The sequence below is a fragment of the Neolamprologus multifasciatus genome, chromosome 11, assembly GCF_963576455.1.
Source record: "Neolamprologus multifasciatus chromosome 11, fNeoMul1.2, whole genome shotgun sequence".
In the NCBI taxonomy this organism is placed as follows: domain Eukaryota; kingdom Metazoa; phylum Chordata; class Actinopteri; order Cichliformes; family Cichlidae; genus Neolamprologus; species Neolamprologus multifasciatus.
In genome coordinates, this window is record NC_140449.1 from 5,332,254 (window position 1) to 5,355,870 (window position 23,617).

Consider the following 23,617-nt stretch of genomic DNA (forward strand, 5'->3'; position numbering starts at 1 on the left):
CTACTTGTTGAGTAGGTTGCCTAGGTGACAAACGATAACGACCTCAAGGAATGCAAGTGTGTTGATAGAGACTAACACAAAGAGGGGGCCGGTGGATCTGACTCATTTGCAGTCGCTTCTGTTATGAGCAACACATGTGTGCGAGTGTTGGATTGTAGCTGTGAAACTGTCAGTGAGTGCAAGTGTGATGGTTGTAGCATAATGAGTAGCACAAATAGGGACTTTACAAATCAATTTGAAGGCACCCACATCACACCTCACATTTAGTATAAGATTAAAAAAACGCTTTGTAGCAGCTCTCACACATTTCAGGCAACATGAATACATAAGCTGCAGTTTCCTGTGGGCGGGTTTTTCTTTGAAATGTTACTCAACTCTACAAACTCTTTTGGCTTCTCTGAAAACAAGTTAATCACCATAGGTATCTATTATATAGTATAGTGTCGTATCACTGGTTTGCAAATGGTGTTCCAAGGCAAACTGGTATGCCATGAAGCAAGTACAGATAAACTGTGGAATTTGACATTTGACAACGACAGCTGCTTACTATATTACCATATACAAGTAAAGAGGGTCCAAATTTTCTGTTTGTGCCTCCAGATACTCCAGCTTCCTCCCACAGTCTAAAGACATGCATGTTAGGTTATCTGATCATTTGATCACTTTTTTGTGCAAAGCAAACCACAAACACCACATACAGAAAAACAAAGAACTGTCAGTTAGAAAAGCTACCTGTTTTGGCTTCAGCTGAACCACAGATGCTGCCAGCCTTCGGCCCGAGTACATCATCTGTCAGCAGAGGCTGGGTAAATGGAGCGAACCAAATATTTCTTCCGAGAGAAACCTGCCCTGTTTAAGATCACTAGATCTCAACCAGAGAGAACAAAAAATGTTTTTAGATTTTCTGTAAGTGTCTGGTAAGAGAGTGGAAACAGATCATATGCTTGTGGTGTGACAACACTGCAGAAAAAATGCAAGTACATGCTTGCTACAAATATTTTACCTTGAAAAAGAGGTCAGAGGTCCAAATTAACATATTTCGTTATACTCTTCTTTCAATATGTTGACAATACACACCACACCTGTAAGAATCAGAGTTTCTAAGTTACAAGGCTTTGTGTAAGTTTTCGACCTTGAAGACCTTTGTGGATGTAAGCCAGATTTTAATGGATTGTTAACATAACCCCACTCTAGACCCCGGCAACTTCTTATGAGAATTCATTCTGAACTTTTCAAGCTATTTTATTTAGAATGAAAGAATGATGCAAATGCTACCAAAGATACAAAGATCGATTTGTGTTTGCTCCCATACGTAACAACAGAGTGAATGATGTGCTTGGCTGAATAGCAAAGTTAGATGGTAAGTTGGGGTAGAGTCTTGCTGGTGGTGTCTCTGCTGGGGAGTGACTCTAGGCTACAACTGTGCGACTTGGAGGGGCTGATGATGCATTACGGACAAGCTTCAGAATGCTATGTTATGGGTGAGCATACTTGGCTCTTGCCTACTCTGGGTCCACTTGCCATCTGTCCAAATTTGGACCTAAATCAATAATGCACAACCTGCTTTCAGCTACTAGAAATTGTTACGAAATCAGTTTCACCCCAGTTCTTTTTATTCCTCTGGCATCCAGAGACGGCACCGGACTCAGTAGTCATTTTCACAAAACCTTTATTCATCTTTATTCATCTTCATTTACGCATGCATCTTCTAGAAGGGGAGGCGTGCAAGGCCGGTGTTCCTCTGCAGATCTTCACTCCTTTGTCTGTGAAACACAGTTTTGTAGAAGCGACCCTATCAGAAAACCCCCATGGTGTGCTGCAAACTCTGTGTCTGTGTGTGTATGCGTGAGCACATGAGTGCCTGTATGTGTGTGCCTGTGTGTATGTGTGAGTGCACGTGAGTGAGTGTGCATGTAGGTGTGGGTGCGTCGTAACAGTCAAAGCACTGTGTGTGTGTCTCTGTGGACTCAATCTACACCAAATTCCTTTACACAACAGAGTTAACATATTACAAACACTGAGACCCCCACTCTGCATCCACTGGGCCATTGGCCTCTTGTTGTCTTACATTTACATTTAAGGTGGAGAGTCTCCTGCAAACCTACTTCTAAGTTTATAACAATTATGAGTTTTTGTTAAAGGTACAAGCATCAGCAATCCCCAACTGTAGCTTCCTGTCTCCTTTTATGACAGGCAGACCCCCAATGTCCATAAAATACCTTTCACTCTAAACAATTACACACACACGCCAAACTAAAACACACAGACAAATCCTTCCCTATTCCTCTCATCTACTGCTGGACCCTCTTCTCTAAGCAAATTTAACACATTGTATTCTAATAATTGTTTTCTTGTACTCACAAATTACAGGTCTTGATGATGTGCTGCTCAAATAGGATGACATCCACAAAAGCTGTTTAATAAATGGTCAAGTTTGAAATTCTTGATAATCCAAACTGGAACCAACCTAGAAAAGCAACAATATTGTTTTCTCCTTCATTCAAAACCAAATGTCAGGAGTATTTTCAAGTCTTGTGTCAGTGAAATTTGACACTGCTTGGAAGAAAGCTCAGTGTTAAAATGTCAAACTTGCATTTATTTACATGATTGGAGGCCTCAAAGTGGCAGCAGCTGGTTGTGAAAGCATGGAAATCCTGGATTTAAGTACAGTACAAATCAAGTAAAATATTATATATTTTAATGTAAATTGCTAAAGTGTTGTGCAATTTGAAGTGCAAGTAACAATCCCTATCCTTAGAGATTTGACTAGTTTAAGGAAAAACTCTCCCAAATATGCAAAGGTCTAGAAAACACAAGAAGACAAATTTTAATTAACCAGGAAAGAACCTTTTAATATTCACGTTCTCTCCTGTGAAAGTACACACTGCACGCCCTCACTGTGGTAAGAAACCAAACTCCCACACAGGCAGAGAGGTAGGGGGTGAATACTTCCTGCAAGGTCTGCACTACAACAGAACATGTAGCAGAAAACAAAGCAGAAACAAACCAGATCCTAAAAATATAAATATGTAAGCCCGAATCTTTCAGATAAGCTGAAACATACATACACAATCTTTTTTCTACTCTGCCTTCACTGGGAAATCCCTTTCCCAGTCGACTTCACCTAATCCATATTCAAGAAAAAGGCCTCCTCTCATAATGTCACCATGAAAGCATTTCGAACACATTCATATGTGAGCAAAGAATGGCTGGATTGGGTTACAAGGATCTAAATCAATGTTGACATTTAGTATAAATAAAAAAGTGTGCTCATAATTGTTCTGAAAGCTTGCTTGGCAAGCATGCACTTATGGTTGCACAACAGTCTGATAAGGGAGAGTAGCTGGGACCAACAATTCTGGCCTCTATTACACTGTACAGGGTGGGCCACTTATATGGATACACCGTAATAACATGGGAATGGTTGGTGATATTAAAGTCCTGTTTGTGGCACATTAGTATATGTGAGGGGGAAAACTCCTCAAGATGGGTGGTGACCATGGTGGCCATTTAGAAGTCGGCCATCTTGGATACAACTTTTGTTTTTTCAATAGGAAGAGGGCCACGTGACACATCAAACTTATTGGTAATGTCAAAAGAAAAACAATGGTGTGCTTGGTTTCAACGTAACTTTATTCTTTCATGAGTGTTCAATGTGCTGCCCATTGTGTTGGATTGTCAGTGCAACCCTCTTCTCCCACTCTTTACACAGCACCATCTTGCTGGAAAAACTCAGGGAACGTGCCAGCTTCAGTGCATAAAGAGGGAAACACATCATCATGTAGCAATTTCAAATATCCAGTGGGCTTGAGGTTTCCATTGATGAAGAATGGACCCACTATCGGTACAACGATAGTGGGTCCATTAGTTGTACCGACTAACGCCACTCTCCAGTGACATGCGGCGAGTGCTACGCTGTGGGCTCTTGCTGAATGAAGCTAGGACAGCCACTGATGTTTCTTCATTAGTGACAGTTTTCTTGCGTCCACATTTTGGCAAATCCAATACTGAACTAGTTTCACAAAACTTAGCAAGCAGTTTTCTAACTGTAGCATGGGAGATGGGTGGTCTCGTAGGGTGTCTTGCATTGAAATGTGCTGCAATGACCCGGTTACTGCATTCACCAGATATCAACACAATTTCAATCCGCTCCTCACGTGTTAACCTCTTCGACATGTCAATGGCTGTGAACAAAGAGAAACTTGTAAAGACCAGAGTCTTTCTTATTTGTTTTATTAGAACGGGGGTTGTCAAAACATGAACTCGAACAGGGAAAGTGTTAAAACATGGCTGTATTACAAAAACATGGGAAGACTGTGTTTCTGATATTTTCATTAATAGTGTAATTATGCCAGTCAACTCATATAAATATGTAGATCTTCAGAAAACAGTACAGTACATACCGGACTGTGTGGGGTTCAACATTTTGATTGCTTTTGTGTAATTTTACTGAGAAAAGCAAAATTAGTATTCAGATCTGGATCCAAATGAACTACAGGGCTAGATTTTGTCCCAGTGCCAGGTCCTTAAACATAACGTATCTGCTTATAATCTCCTGGGGCAAAAGAAAAAAAACAGATACCACATGAATCAAAATATTCTTTTAATAGCGCTCCAAAAAATCTGTCCCATCTGCATCCAAGTTTCCATTGTTGCCAAAATTCCCCAGTCCAGAAAACTGGGAAAACATGATGAATCTGTTCTGTTGGAAACCACATAAGGTTTTAATGTGTTGTCGTTTAGTATCACGTACAGCTTGGTATTGAGCTTTTTGGGCCTGTTGTACATGACAGTTGGAATTAATACTGAAGAGATTAAACACACCGACACCTACACATACTGACTCATCCTACACATCACTGTACTTCTTGGGAATCAATTTACCACAAATAACCTCTTCGCCTGAATGCACTCGTGTGATCTCAGAGGACACGATTGCTTTATCTACAGTTAGTTTCCATGGAAATACAGTTTTCCTTGTTTTCAGACTCTCTGGCTGATAACTGAATTTTAGATATTATACTAGTGCCATGATCCGAGTAAGCGGAGGCCGTATCTCTGAGACAGCTATGTTTTCCCGTGATATGCTTGTCTATGGAATTTGTGATATATCCTATTGAATCTAGTAGTGCCAATGATGTTGATCTGCTTGATATGAACCCGTACTGACTCTCTGTGAGTAGTTTATGTTTATCTGTACATTTTTCCAGTCGGTTCTTAAACAGTTTTTCAAGAATTTTTGAGAACTGAGGTCGCAAAGAAGCAGGCCTGTAGTTTGTGAAATGGTGTTTGTTGCCAGAAATGATACAGATTATAGATGTAAATGGTTTTTAAATAGCCTCAATGATGTTTTTAACCACTATCATATCAACATCTTTACAATCCAAGGATTTCTCACTTTTACATTTATTTTTTGTTTAACATTTTCAAAAACTTCTATTTTCATCAACAGCTGTGAGGAACACTAAATAAGGATTTCTGTCTATTGAGGTATCCAGTTTTTCCTCTGCTTTCCCAGGATCAGTGATTTTTCCTGCTAAATTTGGTCCAGCAGTTACAAATTCTATTCTTCATGGTCATTATCAATGAAATACTTAGTTGTTTAGTTGATAGTTGTTTAGTTTAGCCCCCCGTTTTATAACACTGTTCAGTATTTCCCATAATCTTTTAATATTATTTGTATTATTATCTAATTGCTTGTTATAGTATTCCTTCTTGCCAGATTTTAGTATATTCATCAACTTATTTGTATGCCTTTTAAATCTAATTTCAGCACCTTCAGTTTTCTTTCTTAAGAAATCTCTGTAATCTCTTAAAATAGTGTGTAGAATAAAGAATTGTGAATCTGATCGCTATTTGCACATTGGCATCTGGATTTGGGTCTTTCTCTTGTGGTGGTCAGAACAAGATGTATATCTGGAAGTGCTGTAACCAAGTTTAAGAAAGTGATTTCTCAATGCCATGTGCCAATGCAATGCAGAACAGCTAACTCAACGCTACTCCCACAGACGTCAATTATCACATTAATAGTCTTACTGTGGTTCCTCTAAAAAAAAGAGGGCAAAGCAGATAACGCGTAATTTAGACTCATTTAAAAAATCTTTGTTTGATCTGGAAAAGTAGTGTGTTACGCCTTTTTTAAGCCCCCTGTAAAGCTAGGACTATTTCTCATTAATCAGGAAAAACATGAACAGCCCCAAGTTTCTCTTCAGAGCTGTGTCGAGCAGAGTATTCATTTAACGTTAACTAGCATTGACTTCATGAATTTCTTGACAGATTAAATTTTAACCACTGGAGAAAAAAATATTCACAGCCATCCCACAGATGTGCCATTAAACTCTTTTATTCTTTCAATCTTTCTGAGTTAACTTTAATAAGGTTTTCCTCTAAACCATCAATTTGCCGTTGTCTACAACATGGGGGTAGTTTTTAAAACAGTTAACTAATCATTTGCAGAGGAATGGTTCATTTCAAGTATTTCAGTCAGGTTTTAGGAATTTTTTTTTTTGCACAGTACTAAAAGTTACAAATGATCTGGCTCTGACAGTGGGCTCATTTCTGTTCTTGCTCTGCTAGATTCCAGTGAAAGACTGGATAGCACCAACCACTGATTTTACTACAGATATTAGTAAACATCATTGTTGTTAAAGGAATTGCTCTACAACAACTGGAAGCATATCTACTTAATATACTTGAATTTGTGCATGTAAATGGGGAGTCTTCCCTGCAGACAAAGGTTAATCAGAGGTCTACAGGCATCCATGCTAGGATCAATACCTTGGACAGTATTATTACCAAACACTGGATACATTTTAATTACTATGTAGACGACACTCAGCTTTATTTATCCATGAAACCAGATGATATACGTCAACTAGTTAAACAATAGGCATGTCTTAAAGAGGTGTCTGCACATAGTCAGACTTTTTTCCACTCTTGTGTTCTTAGTGTTAGTTGTAGATCTTTTAGAATGAAAAGTCAGGTATATTAATTGATTTGCGTCTAGAATACACACCTTGCTGAGAACAGAGGAAAAAAAGAATCTTCCCATTTAACTTTTTTGTGATTTCCTGCCTCTTCTGAGATAAAAGAAGCCACCCAAACACATGAGATATTAATGGAAAGCTCAGGATGTCCTCTATTTAGCACATCAGGATTTAGGGTAGCTAAAATAAGAACAAATGTCCATTACACAGGACATAAATGAATAGTCTGGTTCTCAGGAGGATACAGAGTTAGTATAAATAAAAAGCTTGCCCCAGAGACATAAAGGCTTGGATGATCTCTAATGTCCTGTTTCTAAATTCATACCAAACTTAGGTTATTGCACTTGGTCCTAAAAATCTTAAGAATAGTGTGTCTAAACAGGTATTTACTTTAGATAGCACTACCTTAGCCTCCAGTAAACACAAAGGAATTTTGGTGTTGTTTTTGACCAGGATATGTCCTTCAGTGTACAGCTCCTACAAATGTAGGACCATCTTCATGTATTTGTGCAGTATCTCTAAAATTAGAAAACATCCTGTCTCAGAGCGCTAAAAAGCTAGTTCATGCATTTATTCTTTCTAGTCTAGACTATTGTTATTCTAGATTTTCCATTTAAAAGTCTAGAAAGTGATGGTCTCTTTCTAATATTATTGAGTCTTAACCTTACAATGTAAAGGTAAATGTTTTGAAGCTGAAGTGAATTAATTTAAAGTGACATAATAAAGCCCACCTACTTGCCAGCAATTAATGATCAATAAAATTCACCACCATCAATCCTTTGCCAGTTTATGCATAATGGAATGGGATGTCCGGTGTGGCTGTCAGTGGCCTGTTGGGACTCTGCAAAAATCAGATATCTTAATTGATGTTTGTCTAGAATATATACAGAGTTAGTATAAATCAAAAGATTGCCTGCCTTACCCCCCCCCCCCCCCCCCCCAATCCAGAAAGTTTGCATAATATTGTTTGGATCTGCATCAAGCCTTTCTATGATTACTTAAACTATGGAAAATATTTTTGGAACGAGGTCATAAAGAAAAAATTGAGTCCAAAGGTCATATAACGTATTTTCTGACTTTTTACAAAGGAATGCGTAAAACACAAACAACTGCAGTTTTGGAGTAGATACTGATGTCTAAAACACATGAAACAATAGTATAGTGTAATAAACAGCAATACAAGAGAACAGACTGCTGGCCAGAATTCTCATACCAAAATAGGATTCTGGTTAAAAACCCAGGAAATTCCCACTAACTAAAACAAAGAGAGGAAAAAAAATCTATTTTTAGACATTAAGGGAAACTCACTGTATTTGTACCTTCTGCCTATAAAACATATTCTACTATTGCTGTCTCGTGGGATCTCAAAACCAAAGGCTCGCTGGGCCCTGACCTGTGGCTTTAGGAGCAAGACTCTGGAGCACTGGTAGAGAAGAGGGGTCGAGAGGGGGGCTGTGAGACTCTGGAGACTGTAAGGCTCGGTTCCAATGTTGGTAGAGAGCAGCATGTTCAGACTTGCAGCATCAATTGAGCAGACAGATGGGCTCAGCTTCATTACCTCTCTGTCACTGGGCTCAGTGTTTGTGCTGCAAACAGTGCCACACGTCTGTCAGCAATAAAGCTGACAGACGTGCTCATCAGTCTCACACATAAAGCTCATCAGTCTCGCACACACACACACAGACAGCTCAGTGTTCCGGTCTTGCCATATGAATACATTCATTTTAAAGTTTCATAGTCAGTCAGTTTTGGTTACTTAACTGAAACTATTATTGTGAAGTGTGTGTGTGTGTGTGTGTGTGTGTGTGTGTGTGTGTGTGTGTGTGTGTGTGTGTGTGTGTGTGTGTGTGTGTGCGTATGTTAATCTTTCATCTAATAGCATGAGTTGGACATACAGACATGCAGTTGTGAAATAATCTCAGAACATCTTCTCAAATATTGTGCTCATAATGAGTTTACAATGCTCATTTCCAGTTCCATAGTTTTGCTTATGGACTCTAGAAAAGGTCTGCATGACTCACAGTACCAAATACTCCTTGCTTGTATTATGCTGGGCCTTGTTGCAGCTGCTCAGTTCATCCACTGTCTGAAACAAGTTGTTTTAGCTCTCAGCAATGGTTTCAGAACCTGGTGCTCTGAAACCATGCAAGGTGTTACCACCTCCTCCACAGGCTAGAGGGAAGGGTCGAAAGGCAAAGTGTAAACCTAACCACCAAAAAAGAATCTTGTTCTTTACTGGAAATGGCAACTACACAGTCACTTATTTCAAAAAGGTGAGATCATTTGAACTGAACACGATTTATGTGATGACATGAAATACAGAGTTTGAGTGATACACTATTTGATGACTAGACTCTGTTGAAGCTCCATAGCAGAAGATAGAGACTCCAAAAAGTTATTTTTTATTGAACTTATGCATACACACTCCAGCCCTGATGAGAATGGACAACATAAACATCTGCAACAGAGATTACAACAGGAAGTCTCTGTTTAGTAACTATTACCTACCTAGTACGATGTGGGTCTTACAGTCGGTTTAGTCTTTTTATAACAGTCAGTGCACAACAGTATCAATGCTGTCCCTTTTAATAGCTGCATAAAAAATGCACTGAAATGCTGACTGAAGTGAAAAACCTCAGCCGACAGGAAATATCTAAGGTAAGGTACACTTTTCACTTCAGAAGACACAGAATTGTTATGTATATTATATAATTTCTTACTGAATCCCTTGCAAAAAAATAAAAATGCTAATCAGATTATTTGCAGGTGATCAAAATTAGACACTGATAAGAAATACTATTTTGTATTCATAATTCCAAGATTTTCAATACCACTAATGCAAAGGTGTAATCTGGGATGGGGTGTAACACAAAGTGAAAAAAAAAAACTATTAATCACTGCATAGTTAACGTCAGTAAAACGCCACTTATTCTAAGATTAAGGCAAACTAACCAATTAGGACAAAAATAAAACACAGAAACAGAGTCAGTCAGAGTCTTTGAAGCCAAAACAACAAACAAAACACAACTTTCTAGCTAAAAAAAAGACCACTCTATCTGCAAGAATACAATCTAGACAGCATACATACAAGTGGTGTAGATAATGTGATAGCTGGTGTACCTTCCTGGTGCAGTGTTGACCTCTCCCGATGAACATGGTGGTACTTCTTAAAGGAGTTTCTGTTTTACTCTGTGTGATGACACAGCCTCCACCATGTGTTACAGGTGATACTCACTGTTATGCCTCTCTCCTGACCTCATGCATAGAGATCAGCATCATGCTGCTGATCCAGAAACCTTCCTTTATTATTTATTCCTAGTGCTATAATAAAAAAGACAAAATAAATTAAGCAATAAATATAAAATAATGCATTCATGATGATTCAATTTGTTTGACTATCCACTCTTTGTAAGAAAGAAAGCCAAGTAAATACCTAAACTGTCGAGCTATAATAATTTTGCTGCTGTTAAAGGAGCATTTTTGTCATTTTTGAAATATAAATTACTATAATCTGTTTCTTAATGTATTTTCTTTTAAAATACAGTGTGAGTATTTTTTTTAATATTGTAATTATACAAATCCGTAACTATGGGGATATTAGATAGTTTTTAGTAAAATAGAACCCATCTAGAAAGGCAGGGAAAGCCCTGTAACTTACTTTAAAATGAAATATGTTCCCTAAAACAATGGGGAGATCTACAGAACCCTGATCGTCTCGGTCGTTGTGTCCTTGGGCAAGACACTTCACCCGTTGCCTACTGGTGGTTGTCAGAGGGCCCGGTGGCACCAGTGTCCAACAGCCTCACCTCTGTCAGTGCGCCCCAGGGCAGCTGTGGCTACAATGTAGCTGCCATCACCAGTGTATGAATGAATGGATGAATGAATGAATGTAGTGTAAAGCGCTTCTGGGTCCTTAGGGACTAAGTAAAGTGCTATACAAATACAGACCATTTACAATTTTACCATCTCGCCTATGATCCAGAACTGGATACGTGGGGATAAAATGGATGTAGTCGTTTATACCAGTAATTTCCATTTTTACCAGTCACCCACAAGAGGCTGATGGGGTATTGCTGTCAACCGCTGGGTGGGCGGGCAGCATGGATACCCGACTTTGTGAACAGAATAACTAGAGAACGAGGTGATGTATGATTTTCAAATTTGTACCATAGATGCATCTTCTAAAAATTTGTGAATGAGTTTGAATCTCAGTGACCTCAACCTCAACCTCAAGGTCAAAGCTCAAGTTTTCTGAAAATCTTGTGAATGCAAAGCGCCAGAGGGAAGTTACTTAGGTTTTTCAAATTGACACCATAGGTGCATCTACTTGGAGGCTGAAGGGTAGCACTAAGCCAATGTATTTGCACCTCATCTACTGTAAAGAGTTCAAATTAAGGAAATATGTTTCTTCAGTCTTATCATAAGGTGGCATAAAGGGTGACTGATTCAAATATCCTCATATGCTCATATAATATAGATGGTGTCCCTTACAAAATAGCGATCCAAAAAGAGATGTCTGTATTTTTTGTATGTTGTAAGAAAGAAGAAAAGTTTTTTATTTGTGAATGTAAAATATCCACAAAAATAATCCTGCAATCTTTAAATGTAAACTTTCTGGCAGTTCTGTATAATTCCAGAAAATCTCCTGGCGAAGTTTCACAGCTCACACACTATTTAAATATATGTAATGACTTGTTTACTGTTCCGATTTCCAGTATTTGGGTAGGCGGTTACACGCACACACACACACACAGAGAGAGAGAGAGAGAGAGAGAGAGAGAGAGAGAGAGAGCCCCTCCTGCCTCCTCCGGTTTCCTGTCAGAGCAAAGTGAGTGTGCTTGCTTATAAACGGTGTGAGAGAGAGTGTGTGTGTGTGTGTGTGTGTGTGTGTGTGTGGATGGTTCAGCAGTGACTCTCCAGCTGCTGAGCGGAGTGGAGCGCACAGCGTAGCGGACGCACAAAGCCAACTCCCTGGACTCTCTTGTACTCCGCGGTTCGTGTGACTGAGAATCTCGGGCAGGGGGACACAGAATCATGAAGGCACGCCGCTGCTCTCTAACTTTCCGCGGAGTTTTATCAGCCTTTCTCATATCTGTGCTGCTGGAGCCCGTGGCTGCCGGTGAGTTACACAAACACCGAACTTTAACAAACTTTCTGCTTGTTCGCTGGCACGCGCTCTGATGTCACTATGTAACGTATTTAACGCGAACTCAGAGTTCTGGAGCTGAAGGGGGCCGGGGGAAAGTTTTCTCTCTGGCGCTGTTCGCGTGGCTCTCCGCAGAGCAGCGAGGTGTAACAGGTGACTCAGAGCGGGCAGAGACGCTTCTCAGCTCTGCTGCCCGTGCAGCCTGAAGCGTACCCACAGAGCGCCTCAGAAAACTTTCCCTCTCGCTGTCAGACCTTTCACTGCTGAGGATCACAGGTTCTAGCAGACCGAACGATTATTTTAAACGGGATTCGGAACAATGATAAAAGGTGTGTGTGTGTCTGTGTGAAAATAATGGTGTAAAAGTAAGCTGTGTTGTACAGAATCACATTTCTGATCTTGCGCATCCATAACGTCAAGGCTTTAAAGGGTCACTCTACCAATTTTAGGCTTGCATACAGCCTGAACAGGTTTAACGTTTCTTGTAAAACGCACTAAATAGTTATAATAGCATTATGGAATCTGTCAGCTGGAGACCTGTTAGTGCTAAAAGGCAAAGAAATGTGTGCATCTTCTGGGGTGTTCCGGTTCCTCACTTTGATCAGAGTGAAGAAATGTTTTCATCCATTAGGAGTTTGACTTTTCTCTTTAGCTGTTTGCAGTGCAGTAGTGCTTCTTTCCCTCCCAACATGCCAATTAAATAGATCTGGCCACTTTCCATCTGTGACACCATGACAGCTGTCATGTCAGTAAACCACAGAAACTTCCCCTTGTTGACATGCGGTTGGCTGAACTGTGACAATGTTGACAAGAAGATGAAAACTGGAGTCGTGTATTTTGTTGTCCTCATTACACTTCTCCTTCCCTTCTCCCCCTCTCTCCTGTTTGTTCCTGCCCTCCTCCCACAGCAGGAGCCTATTTTGAACCTGGAAATCCCGCATACCACAAGGACTGTGTGGTCCTGCTGCATTACGTGTCACAAATAGACACACACGCACACAAGAGCAAGAAGAAATACAAACTTGTACCCACATGAAGACACAAGCTCACACATAAACTTATTCCATGCCATTCCTCCAGAGCTCCTTGAGCTGCAGGAAGCTCCTCACTGCTCTTCCACTACTGGACCAGCTTGACATTTTTGGTTATCCAAACAGCAGAGCTGGACTGTTTTTTATCTTCTCCTACTTTTTTTTTTTTTTTTTTTGCTTCCGACTGATGTCAATAACAATCCACTCAGCAGGATTTCACAAGGTTTCGTTTTCCTTCATTTCCAGGGAATCTTCATTGTGTTGAGGCAGATGTCACTGTGCATTTCCTATTTCTTGTGCACAGCACTACGTTTAAGCATGGAAACTATAACTTTAAGCTGCCTGAGTTATGCTCCTTTGATTCCTTTTAACCATATTTGTCAAGTCTTCATTCTCAACACGCTTCACTGGAGCGTTCGGGTTCTTAGAGACGAAGGAGGGATGGAGGAAGAGGGGAGGCCGAGAGAGGGAGTTAAACAGGAGGAAGATAAAGACAGGGAGGAATGAGAGGATTAGGGCCAAAGTGGAGTGAGGGGTGGATTAAAAGAGGTGGGAGGATAACTTTCAGGAGCAAAGGGGGAGAGCCCAGCCGCCTGCTGTGGCAGTTATGTGGCCCCGAGCTGCCTTCTGCCAGTTGTCTTTGCACATTTCAGTGACAGCGCTGCAGGGAAAAGAAGAAGGGTTCTTGTTTCAACTCAGATTGTTTCACATTTTTATTTCCTGTGTTGCTCCAGAAAAGTGTCAGCAGTAAAATCTCTTTCAGGGTTTTTTTTTTTTTATAGGATTACTTCTGAAAGAGCTGTAGCTTCACATTGAAATGTGAGCTCATTAGGCCAAGCAATGCTGTCATACCTGAAAGCATAGTTCTAATGTCATTATACTAAATGCCTTAAAATGTTGTTTTTATTAATTATTTTACAATTCTTTACACATGAAACATTCATGAGTGAGCGAGCACAGAAATCTTTCACTTCTACTCACAGTAAGAATGCATTTAATTTGGAACAAATTAATTCAGAGCCTTGAAGTGATACAAACCTATTAAATGTTTGCCTGGTTTGCAGATTTTTTCATTTTTCCAGCAGTCCTTCCTGTATAACGGTGATGAACTGCAGTCAGGTTTCCTGCCTGTCCTCCTATCCACACTTCGCTAACGTCCTCAGTGCTTTGGAAAAATGGGGAAAGAGGAAGAGAAGCAGGGAGGAAACAGTTTAGCTGATGTGATAATGTGCTCTATATCCTTTAAGTTAGCATTTCTGTTTCTGTATATATTCAATTCAAATTAATTCAGTTTTATTTATATAGTGCTGAATTGCATCAACAGTCACTTTAAGGGTAAAGACCCTAGAATGATATGGAGAAAAACCCCCAACAATCAGACCATCCCCTATGAACAAGGACTTGGCAATAGTGGGACGGAAAAACTCCCTTTTAACATGAACAAATGTCCAGCAGAAGAGGAAGCCATCTATTGCAATTGGGAGTGATGAGAGAAAGAAATAAGACAAAAGTTACTCTGTGCAAGAGAGTCAGAGAGGAATACACAGATTTACTGTTGTCCAGATAATGTTAGAGACCACTGGATGTTATGGGATGCTGGATGTTCTTGCTCTAAACAAAGAAGAAATATCAGTACTATAAAGTAGTTAAAATGATTTACGTCCATCACACCAGTGTACAAATACGTTTAAAAATGTTCATGACTTGTTAGTATTCCTGCCAAGACTCATAAGAAGACATATCCTGTATATGCCAGTCTGGATGAAACCTTACATGAACATCATCACTCAAATAGCAATTATTAACAGAAGATAATAACCACTGACTCAGTCACTCAGTCACTAACAATTTTACAGATGAAGCTCATTGATTCTTAGTGCTAGCATTTTCTTCTGCAACATAACACTATTTAACATGCAAATCTTTAACGTGTCAAATTGTTTGCCAAAAGTGAACAGTGATGAAGTGGCTCCTCACTAGCACCAGTGCATTTTTGGAAATGCAGTCTAAGATTATAGGTGGAGCCTTCCGCCACCAATTGATGGTTAGCTCGTCTCATGGGCTGTAGTACGCCAGTCCTGCCATTAGGCTATTGAAGTTGCTCAGGTCAGTTAGTGGCCGCATTGTGTTGGCTGATTGAAATGGATTTTAAACACCATATCATTTGTGCCCTTCTAAATCATTAAGCACAGCTGCTGTTAGAAAAACTGTTTAGCATCCAGAATTTTAGAACACTCTTATTAAAAAATGTGTACTTAAGCATACTCCTTTATCATCTGGATAGTAGATACTTCTCAGTCTTTACTTTCTCTGCCACTAACGAGTAGGTATTTATTGTGGTTATTCATTGGTCTGACTGCCAGATGGAAGTCAGTCACAGTAGCATGATTTCCCTCCTGCAGCACAGAGCGATATTACATTTCAATTACCGCTCCTTCAGAAGCCATCAAGAGCATAGTTAATGACAGCCCACACTTTTCCCCTCCACTTTCTCGAGACGCACGGAGGTCACTTGTGTTTTCATACTATAATCCTTGCACAAGGACTCGCAGCAGGGAAAGAGTGCAGCAGTAATAAAAAAAAAAAGGACGCTTTAGAAGAGCTTTAGCAGCTGGAACAATGACCCAAATCACAATGCAGACCTTCATGCACAGTTACTCTTTAACTTGCTGCACCAGTCTGCTGAAACTTCAAAGTTAAAGCTCTAAGGCTGCCAACACCACCCATCGAAGACCAGAAGTGCTGGTAACCTAAATTCAGAATTTAAAGTGATTTTTCTTTCCTAATCTTTGTTAAGGATTCTGTTATACACTGTGCAAAAAATAGACCTAAAGTCACTGGTAATGAGCTCTTGATGTGTAGTCAGTATTGCACAAGAGTACAATAAAGATCCATCACCATCGTAAAATATTTGTGCTCAGCGTGTAACTCTAGCTGTGTTACTTATTCGGATTGATGTAGTCTCGGTGGCACTTTGCTGCACTAAATCAGCCACTTTTATTTGTCTCTGAGGTTGTGTGTGGGTGTGAGCGCTCTGCTATTTCACGCTCTCTGTCCTGTTCCAAACTAGGCTCAGTGTGATGGAATGTGCCTTGAAAATATATTAACTGTGCTTCCTGTTAAATGAATAACCCAGTCTGTGCAGACTATGATCGAGTGTCACCCACCCATGTGAACACACACTGCGAGCTGAGGCCTTGCAGTTGGTACTGCATAGGGAAGGTAGCGAGCATCTGTGCATCTGGAAGCCAAATCCCTACTCTGGTCTGGTCTGGTTTTACACTTTGACTTTGCAGAGTTGATCTGACGATAGTGCAGACTGCAGTTGTTTTGTCTGTACCTGAGATTTCAGGCCTGTGAGGGCTGTTGTTGTTTGGAGCTGGGGGCCCCTTTCATCAGATGGAATTGGTTATCTATCATATCAGTCGTCATCTTTCTTTACTCACTCTGTGAAGGAGTCTTTTAAGGATGTGTTTATCTGAAAAGGAAGTGAAGGAAGTAATCTAGGAATTCTTTACAGCAGTGTGGATCATTAGCTCAGGTAGAGAGCTTAAGTGGAATCTCATGACCGGCATAAACTGCTTTATTCGCACTTCTGAGTCAGTGATTGTGAATGATTGACTCAGAAGTAATTGGACAAATAAACATGCGACCACTCTTGTGCCATCCTGTTGTAGCATCCATCTGCTTTTAGTCTGGTCCTCGGTAAGCAGACTGCACTGCACTGAGTTCAGAAGACTGACTACCTCATCTGGTGGTCAGATTTTCGAGCTTTTCCTCCCTGAAACCTGCTATTGAGATATATATTTTACATCTTTGACCTGCTGGAGAGCAACCCATTTCCACCAGTAATTCAATTACATTTTCAATTCAGTTTTATTTATACAGCACCGAATCACAACAACAGTTGCCTCAAGGTCCTTTATATTGTAAGGCAGACCCTACAATAATAGAGAGAAAACAGAGAAAACCCCAACAATCATATAAGCAAGCTCTTTGGCAACAGTGGGAAAGAAAAACTCCCTTTTAACAGGAAGAAACCTCCAGCAGAACCAGACTGAGGGAGGTGCAGCCATCTGCCGCGACCAGTTGGAGGTGAATTGATGAAGACAGGACAAAGACATGCTGTGGAAGAGAGACAGAGATTAATAATAACAAATAATTAAATGCAGAGAGGTGTTTAAAGACATAGTGAGTTACAAAGGTGACTGAAGAAGAAAAACTCAAGCTGAGCGCCTGAAAGATGAAAACTCTGCCTCCCATTCTACTTTTGGTCATTGGACTGATTCTTATACAGCGCTTTTCTACTCTCCCGGAGTACTCAAAGCGCTATATACAACATGCCACATTCGCCCATTCATACCCACTCATACAAGCACTTTCTTCTATACTTAAGTACTTGGCATGCAGACTGGGGAAGCCAAGGGTCAAACCACCAACCTTCCTGTCAGTAGCTGATCTGCTCTTCCACATGAGCCGCAGCCACCCTTTTCACTGGGCTCAAAACCTCAGGACGGTGGGGCACGAAAACGAGAACAGGTGTCATATATAGACAAGAACCAGAAGGGGAATGTTTGGAGGTGTGGTCCCACTCCTGAAATTCAGATAATTTATGTCTAATCAAATACTCAACAAGTAAGCCCGCAGTCTAAGAGTGAAGTGCTCTAATAGGGTGATATGGTACTACAAGGTCATTAAGATAAGATGGGCCTGATTATTTAAGACCTTGTATGTGAGGAGCAGGATTTTGAATTCAATTCTGGATTTAACAGGAAGCCAATGAAGGGAAGCCAATAAAGGAGAAATATGCTCTCTTTCTAGTCCCTGTCAGGACTCTTGCTGCAGCATTTTGGATCAACTGCAGGGTTGATCCTGATAATAATGAATTACATTAGTCCAGCCTTGAAGTAATGAATGCATGAACTAGTTTTTCAGCATCACTCCCATAAGAGTTTTTCTTTCTCACTGTTGCCAAAGCACTTGCTCATAGGAGGTCATATGATTGTTGGGGCTTTCTCTATTTTCTTTGCATTATTATAGGGTCTTTACCTTAGCCTCCTAGGACCTGGCGTCCACATATGTGGACATCACATTTTGGGTTATTTAGATCAAAATACTCAATTTTACTCTACAAGCGCCCGATATCCACTTACGAGGACATTATACTGCTACTGTTCTCTTGAAATTTTAAACAAATATCCTCATATGTGGCTCTCATTTTTCTTAGAAACAAAAATTAGGTAAAAAAAAAAATCTGGTAATTCTTTGTTTTTACATTCATCGGGCCCCAATCAGCCCAAATATCAAAGAGAAATTAAAAATGCATGCCGTGGAAGAGTTCGGGTCTTAGGAGGTTAGAGTATAAAGCAAAAAAGGTAGAAAAAAGAGGGAACCCCCCCCCCCCCCCCCAATTAAAAAACCCCCAAATAAAACTGAATTGAATTGAAAATTGACTGATAATTCAAAAGAAGGGCACCTTCGTTTAAAGCCGATTGGTTGCCCCTCATTAGCAGCCAATCTGAGCAGCAGTGTGTACCTGAGATAACCAAAAGAGCTTTGGATTCATTATAAGTTTAAATAGCAAAATAAGGACAAGTGTAGGAGAGCCACTAAAAGCTTACCAAGGAGCATACCAAGTATCTTGTGCTGAACCCTCTGAGGTTTGAAATATTATCAGTTTTTGACGATTGCTACGTTCCCCCATGCTGAAGCATGATCTGGATTTTCCGCACACTGTTTGTTTACCATGGTAAAGCTTTTTTGCGAATCCATAAGACTTTTGCCAAAGGCAAAATGCCTTTGACGTGTCTGTAGTTTGAGTCTAGTTTCACTATGATCAATACTAGCTACATTGCCCACAAAGTTTTTAGTGATAAAGAAAACATATTCAAATTAGAAACATCAGAAAGGGTCCAGACCGCAGTAACTTGGTTTTTTTTTTTTAATTTTAGAAAATAAATAATGGGTATTTTATTGCGGGTCAGATTCAAGCGGCTCCACTGCAGTTTTTGGTACTTCTGCTCATGAGTTCCTTTTTCAGCCCCAAATCTTGGTTTTAACCTGAGATGTAGGAAAAGATTAAAAGTTCAAAGTTCTGCTCAGTGAAGCTGAACCATGACAGCCTTAGGGGCAGACCTCCCAGCAGAGGAAGGCTTTCCACAACACTAAAACCATCCATGTGTACCACAACACCTGCACACTATACACAGAGCTTCTGTCCCACCCAGAATCTAAAGATTATTTGAACACGAAGCCACACAGAGAACTCTTCCTGCCCTTCCCAGATTTCAAAATACAGCCATAAAGCCTAAAAAGCCCTACGTCGTCTCAGGAACTGTCGTATGACATCGTGGCTTAGCTTGTTTTTTCTCCTAGGCCAGCAGTTTGGCAGCTTGGAGCAGACAGGTCTGTTCATGTCACAAAGCAGGGAAAGATCAGAGAGTCGTAGGCGGGTCGAGCCACGCAAAGGAGAACGGCAGACTGTGCTGATTACACGGGCCACCGTACCGCATGCAATACTTCTCAGATAACAATCATCCAGAGATTAGATCAAACAATATCTGAAAGCTGATTGGTTTTTTTTGTGAAGAAGAAATGAAGACAGAAGAGGCTGCTGTGGACGTTTGTCAAGACGGAACATGAAAACCAATCTCAGCTCAAACTTTGTAAACATGAAAAACACATCTATTAAATGACAAACGCCATCACGTGACGTCATTACCACTTCTAAGTCTGTGGCCCTGTTTCTAATGTCGCAACATCATGCGTCAGATTCTTTGAAAACCTTGTGAGTCACTTGCACAGTTTTTACTTTACAAGTCACAAATTGATTCTTTTATCTCCAACTTCCTATAAAACTTAATCGTTTACAACATAAAAGTACAAACTGTTTTTCATTCATGGATTATAATTTAAAAAAGACTTTGATTTATCACTTTTGAGTGCCTTTCTTTTAGTGTACAGTGTCACATGTACAGGGCAACAAAAATGCACACATGCAAGTTTATGGTCACGTATCTGAAGCATCTAGAGGAAAGAAAATGCTGTCGCTTGATAAAGGCTGACTTTTGATTTAGTTGTGGTTGTCTGTGTTGGTGCTTCAGTGTGGTTTTGACCTGTTTCTGTATAGCTTCCTGGTTTCTGTAGGACTCGTTTAGCTCATTTGTGGTGGCTGATCCAGGTACAGAGTGTGGCTGTGAGACGGAGATGTTTCCCTGCTAGTGGCTGTCTATGTTGACAGTTTTTCATGGTTCAAACCTCATTTAGGTCAGGCAGATGATGCTTTCATGTTGCTCCGCCCTACTGTTTGTGTAACTAAACTTTAAAAAAAAAAGAATAAAGACCTTACATACCAGATGCATAAAATCTGTGCAATTATTTTATGCGTTACAAATGTTTTTCAGACTCACCTATTCTTAATGTAGTACTAGTTTCACAGGACAAATGTAAATAAAAACGTCCACCACTTCTGAAGTTGTCAAACTAAACTACTACTAGTCGCTGCTCCGGGTCACTCACCAGTGTGTAAATATATTACATGCCAAGTTCATGCTCAAAGAATTTGGAAATGCGTGTCGTTTTTTCACAAACATTCAGTGTGTAAAGGTGTTTATTCACCAGCCTCTGATATGTGAAAAGCTCCATTGAGGAACCCACAATATTAGCAGTGCAGAGACCATTACAAACATGAAAGAGGAGTGAATAGTTTAAGTAGCAGGAGAAATAATAATATGAAATAGCTTGCTAACATTTTCCTAATGTGAACTATTCTTTTTTTATGCCTGAGACAAAAAATTACCAGTCAAATACTACTAAAGAACAATATTACCAAATTATGTTTCACTCGTGATATTTCAAAACTTTCAGCTGTAGTTATTCATTTAGATCAGGGGTGGGGGAACCCCAGGCCTCAAGGGCCGGTGTCCTACAGGCTTTCCATGTGTCTTTGATCCAATACAGCTGATTTAAATGGCTAAATTACATCCTCAACATGTGTTGAAGTTCTCCAGAGGCCTGGTAATGAACTAATCATTTGACTCAGGCGTGTTGACCCAGGGTGATGTCTAAAACCTGCAGGACATCAGCCCTTGAGGCCTGGAGTTCCCCTACCCCTGATTTAGATTGTATCAAAGATTCTGAGCACATCTTCTGTGTGCCATTTATGTATATAGTTTTTCCTTTATACTCAGACCTGCTAACCTAGGGAATGCACTCAACTTTATTAAGAACACACTGGTCCCCCTTTGCCTTCAAAACTACCTTATTTCGACCATGATAGAGAGTGAATATCCTCTCTATTACTCATTACCTCCATTTTTGTCGTAGCATTTGCTTGCATGTATGCGTAGGTGTTCGTAAAAACACGATAGCTTAAAAAGTTTTGAATGAATTCTCATAAACTTTGTTAACAACACAGTAAACTTTGCTACCAAGGTCTTCAAGGTTGACTTAATGAGTTATTGGTCAAAAACTGACAAAAAGACTTATTGTGAGTATTGTGAACGTATAGAAAGTACTGTATAAAGATTTAAAATCGTGTCACGTTTGACCTGTGACCTCTACTTCAATGTCAATAGATATATCTGGTCAAAGTGATAATAATCCTAGAAAGAGCTATTTAAAGCAATGTGTCTTACTACCATTGTTTGTAATTACAACATACAGGCATATAAGGGGAATGATATGGGGAATTCTCAATACCACCTTATTTTAACACCTTGCTGTGTAAATCAGAGTAACAGGTTATAACCTGTTACTCTGATTAGAATACGTGTACAATGTTAACAAATAAGTATTAATTTTTTGGAAGACAGGATAAACTGCACATGTACAATATATACATATTAGGTTTATCAAAATTGGTTTCAACAGGTCAAATAACAAAAGCCTGCACTTTGAGCTTGTTTTTACTGAACTACAAACTCTACTTTTCAATACTGCTCAGACAATGAGCTGCCTTGGCAGAGGTTTGCACTCTCTCAGTGCTTCTTGTTACTAATATATTCATTTTTTTAGTCTTGACTTTTTATACTGCAGTCTTATTTTATACCTACTTTTCTCATTTGTTAATCATGAGCTCTTGTTTAGTTTTGGTTCATGTGTAGCTTGGTTATGTGGTGCATTTTGTTTCAGTATATCATTATTGTCCTTACACTGTGCTGTAAACATATCAAACATTTTTTTGTGAATCGATTTTTCAAAAAAGTTTGGCTGAAACTTTAGGTTTTTAGGCAGAACTTTGGTCATATTTGGAGAGTACAATTCCAGGAACTTGCTCCAGCAGTCATAACAATGTCAATGCTCTGAACATAAAGCCCGCAATGTGATTTTGTTATAATATATGTAAAACAATATATCAAATTTGTGATAGTGCTTGTGTTTCCTGTACAGGCAAAAAAAAATGTGACTTGCTGTATGTGACAGCAGCACTTGATGAAACATGAAACTAATGCGTGTTGTTGTGTGTGTTATTTGCAGGTCTTTTTCAACTACATGAACTTTGCAAGTTCTGTGATGTGGAGCTTACCTCCTGCAATGGCACAGGTACCTGCAAGACCAACTGCAGCATCTCGTCCATATGTGAAAAACCAACTGAGGTCTGTGTCTCTATCTGGTAGGTATCCAAGAGAAGTAAGCAATCTTCATCTCTGAGATGTGATTAACTAAGTGGCTGGTATCCTGATAGTTCTTAAGCTATACACTGTTAAACATTATACCTCAATGTGTGTTTAAGGAGAAGGAACGAGACAAACTTGTCCATCGAAACTCTCTGCCACAACCCAGCGGAGCCATTGTACGGCATTACCCTGGATGACTACAACAGCGCCACCTGTGTGATGAAGGAAAAGAACACAACAACGGGGTTGGCTCATTTCTGCTCCTGTAAAGGAGACGAGTGCAACGAAGACCTAATATTCCCCCAAAGTGAGTACCTAAAAAATTTGAAGAAGCTTAAAACCGTAATTAGATTTTCCTGAAGCCAGGAGAATAATTCCTGGAGTTCCACAGTTTAGAATGTTTCAGCTCTTTGCTTTGGTTTCACAAACTCCAGCTTCATTGCTCACGTCTACTTCTTGCAAAATGCTAACCAGTGACTGTTAAAAGTAGTGGTTTTCACTTCCATTTATCAGAAAATTCCAAAGGACTGTAGCTTCCGGTAACTGTTTGCTAACACCATTAATTTCACAACATGTGCTTTGATACAGTTGTTGTTGAGAATTGGGACTGAACTCTGTGTGTGACAGTGTTTACAGCTACCTCAGCTCTTTCTTGAGGCCCAAAACCTAATTACTGCTGCTTTCAAGTCTGATACTACGTCTTAATGATCCAACCCTGCAATGCCTTCCTCACCTGGTCTGTAACACTTATCCCCGCGCGCAGTTATACCTGCAAAAAGATCACCAAAAACTGTTTACAGACATGCAGGCTCAGCAGCTGTAGGGACCAAAATGTAT

At 39.8% G+C, this 23,617-nt stretch overlaps 1 protein-coding gene across 2 annotated transcripts in view; it reads left to right on the forward strand.

Annotated features, from left to right (window-relative positions):
• Window positions 1-11,832: 11,832 nt before the first annotated feature.
• Window positions 11,833-23,617, forward strand: part of tgfbr2b (transforming growth factor beta receptor 2b) — a 42,080-nt gene continuing 30,295 nt past the window's right edge. Inside the window, exons 1-3 of one of the 2 annotated variants that reach the window (XM_085178406.1) lie at window positions 11,833-12,105; window positions 22,641-22,776; window positions 22,897-23,087. In XM_085178406.1, coding sequence (XP_085034532.1) covers window positions 12,021-12,105; window positions 22,641-22,776; window positions 22,897-23,087 — 412 coding nt within the window. In that variant the 5' untranslated portion in view covers window positions 11,833-12,020. The remainder of the gene's footprint in view (window positions 12,106-22,640; window positions 22,777-22,896; window positions 23,088-23,617) is intronic. The other variant, XM_085178408.1, reaches the window with a different exon arrangement.